We start from the raw sequence: 3,555 nt of genomic DNA on the forward strand, positions 1-3,555 counted from the left end.
ATATATATATATATATATATATATTACAATCTCTTTGTGCTTGGAGCATGTGTTGGGGATCAGTCTCAGCTGCTACCACACTGAATTTGAGCATAATTCAGTAAAACTGCCTGAGTTTTAGTTGTTTTAATGCTTGCTAAGGTTGCTTTACTGTGGAAGCTATGTTGAACATAATTGGCTCCAAAAGTTAATCAGTTGTAGACGTACATCCAGCGATTTCTGAGAGATTCATTCAAATCAACCACCGCAAATGAACAGACAGACGCACATGGGCAAAATCGTTATTGATGCTTTGTCTTTGGCAGCGGGCAATAAGAATACATTTAACTGAAAACTATGAAGGGTAATTTGATGTCATTCAGTAAAAAAACCACATTTCAGAGGTAAACACGAATAAAGTGACAGCTCATATCTCTGTGTTTTTGCAGTGAAGGTGGTCCTGGTACCACAGGGTCATGTGATGACAGTGGCTTTTGCGATTGGGCTCAGCATTCAGGAGCTGAAGTGCCACCTCGCTTCAGAACTAAGAGTTCCCACTGAGGTGCTGCAGCTAACTCTGGATGGTGAGTCTCTTGCTTAAACTTGCTTACATTTGTTAGACAATTCAAACACTGAATTCATTTAAGAGAACCACCACTGGGCCAATCTTCAATTGTAGGGTCAGGGGTTCGATCCCCAGCCTCTGCTTCGTGCCACAATGTCCTAGAGCAAGACACTGAACCCTCCACTGCTCCTGATATACTTATTGGGGTGTAACTGAGATGTAAAATGCTCGATATAGAATGTCAAATACAGTGTATGATAGACAGCTTTAAAAAACTATGTATTAAGTAACTAAATAAAATATTTGCTTGATTCTTGGAAAGGAAAAACCCATATCACATCAAGCCCCCCAGCAGTCCGCCACAAATTGAATTAAATGGAGAAATAATGAAAATATAAATAAATAAAGGGGAAAAAATAGATCTGTAACTACTTTGGAACCTTTCCTGATCCTTAGACAGCTAAATAGTAAAGTAAACACCTTTGAACTTTTTGTTGCTCTGTGCATCTTACCTGTATATCTGGGAGCCTGCATTTAATGTTAATACTTCTAAATGCAATCAAAAGGGTCAATGCTTTAAAGAGCATGTTTATATTTTGTTTAGTGAAATCAAAACTGATCTAATTCTTGTGTTGTTAAACAACATTTAATATATTTAACTGTTATAATCACATGTGAAAGTGTGTTCTTTCAATATCCTTTCAATATAAACTAGCGATAAGAAATTTTTTTTTATTACATTTGTTTCCAACTTACAACCAAATGAAATGGCATCATTTGACTGGTGTTTCCTTGTGAATCTAAGCTGTTCTAACTTTTGATAGTTAATTTAACTTACTCAATTTAATTATTTAAGTTGTCTCAACAAAATAAAATGCCTTTGTTTTCACACAAAAATTACTAACTCTGTCTTCTGTGTCCTTTGTCCTTTCTCCAACTACCTCCATGCCCTCTCTAACTGCATCTGTACACATCTGCGTCTCTAACATCTTTCTACCAATAAACCCACTGTCCCTCCTCTGCTTATGTTTAAACCATCTCAGTCTGGACTCTCTAACTTTATCTCCCAGTCATTCTCTGTCACTTCCAGTTCTGTCTTCTGTCTTTTTGTCAGCCCCACTGTCTCCAAACCATACAACATAGCTGCTCTCACCACTGTCTTGTAAACCTTTCCTTAAACCTTTGCTGCCACCCTTTTGTCATAAATCACACAATATGTTTTTATTTATTAAACAAAAGAAAGCCAAAATGGAAAAACTGTGTGAAAAACTAAGTCCAACTCATGACTGAGTAACTTGCAGAATGATCTTTAGCTACAATAAGTAGAAGTAGTCCTTATTTGTAGGATTTTATTTCTCTCTCATATTATTGTGGAGGAATTTTGGCCCATTCTTCTTTCCAACATTGCTTTAGTTCATTGAGGTTTGTGAACATTTGTTTAGTATAGCTCTGGGGATGGCTGTGGCTCAGAGCAGTCGTCCTCTAATGAGACAGTTGGAGGTTAGATTCCACCAGTATGCCACATGTTGATGTGTCCCTGGGCAAGACACTGAACCCCTCTTTGCCTCCAGAGTGGGCCCCAGGAGTATGATCCAAAGCACTGATATGTAGAATGATCTGTTCAGATTAGCTTTGTTGAGATTTAATAGAATGCTGAATGAATGTGTGCGGATGGGTAAATGAGGCCACAGATTGTTCTGTAAAGCACTTTGAGTAGCCTGGTTGGCTAGAAAGGTGCTATATAAGTACAGTCTATTTACGATTTAAAGTGAAAAACTAATGGTCTAATACTCATTCACTATATTGTGGTCACTGTATAGCAGACTATATGGAGAACAAACCAGTGTTTGTGCATTTTGAACACAACTCAAATGCAACAGGGTTTCATAAATGTGTGCCAAGTATTCAGTCAGGTGTTGTTTAAATATGCGTTAAACACCAGAATCTGAAGTGATGGACAGCAAAACATATTTGATTGTGACTGAAAAAATGCAAATGACATCATCTGTCTCCATGACTCTTACTTAAAATTTATTCACACAAATCTGTTACTTTTTTGTTGTATTGTATTTTTTACACAAACCTGAACTCCCTCTAATACTATATCACAACCTTCAGTATACTAAAATTATGGATTAAAATCACCTACACAATATTTTTTTTACAGAGCAACTGTTTTTAGAGTTGAAGTATAAGTACAAATAACAAAAACGAGCCACACACCATTATTACTGATGAAACACAGCCCTCTTTATGTTGATTTACAACATATCTTTAATGTTTTATGTTTAGACTAAAGTTTATTTCCAAACCATTTGAAGTTCATCATAATACACTGAGAATTATTACTCACAAATGGAAATATTTAAGACGTCCTACCTATGAAAAGCTATATGTGTTTTGTGTGCTGCAGGTTTATAGCCCATAGCAGGGGAAAAAGGCACATACAGCGCTGCTTGAAAGTGAACTAGTTGAGTAGTTTAGATTTTTCTTTATTTTTACCACGATTTTCTTATTTTCTCATTACCAGTTTTTCTATATGAAATGTCAGGTTTATGTTCATCAATTCCATTCACTTGTTTTGAGGAAAATGTGTGAGTTGAATGAAAAATGGAATAAGAGCATCTGCAAAAGTAAATGAACCACAGCTGCACTGATAAAGACAATCAGGTAAAAGACTCAGGTGAAGCACATGTGAGTGCTTGAGTAATCAATTAAGCAGACCAATCAAATGAGACGTCCTTGGGAAAAGTTTGGAGGTGCACTGGTTAAAAGGGAGAGGAAACCAAGCAAACCACTGTTGTGTCAAGGCATAAAGACCAGATCAACAATGCCGAGAGGAAGGGAGACATCTGAGGATGTCAGGAAGAAGGTGGTGACAGCCCATCAGTCTGGGGAAAGCTATAAGACCATCTCCAAAAGATTCCAGCTTCATCCATCCACTGTAAGACAAATCATTTACAAATGGAGGGCACTAGGCATCACCGCAACTCTGCCCAGAAGTGGACGGC

At 37.2% G+C, this 3,555-nt stretch overlaps 1 protein-coding gene across 1 annotated transcript in view; it reads left to right on the forward strand.

Annotated features, from left to right (window-relative positions):
• Positions 1 to 3,555, forward strand: part of iqub (IQ motif and ubiquitin domain containing) — a 56,329-nt gene that overhangs the window by 17,895 nt on the left and 34,879 nt on the right. Inside the window, exon 4 of the mRNA XM_017437543.3 lies at positions 429 to 563. Coding sequence (XP_017293032.2) covers positions 429 to 563 — 135 coding nt within the window. The remainder of the gene's footprint in view (positions 1 to 428; positions 564 to 3,555) is intronic.

Source organism: Kryptolebias marmoratus, linkage group LG17 (genome assembly GCF_001649575.2).
Source record: "Kryptolebias marmoratus isolate JLee-2015 linkage group LG17, ASM164957v2, whole genome shotgun sequence".
Lineage (NCBI taxonomy): Eukaryota > Metazoa > Chordata > Actinopteri > Cyprinodontiformes > Rivulidae > Kryptolebias > Kryptolebias marmoratus.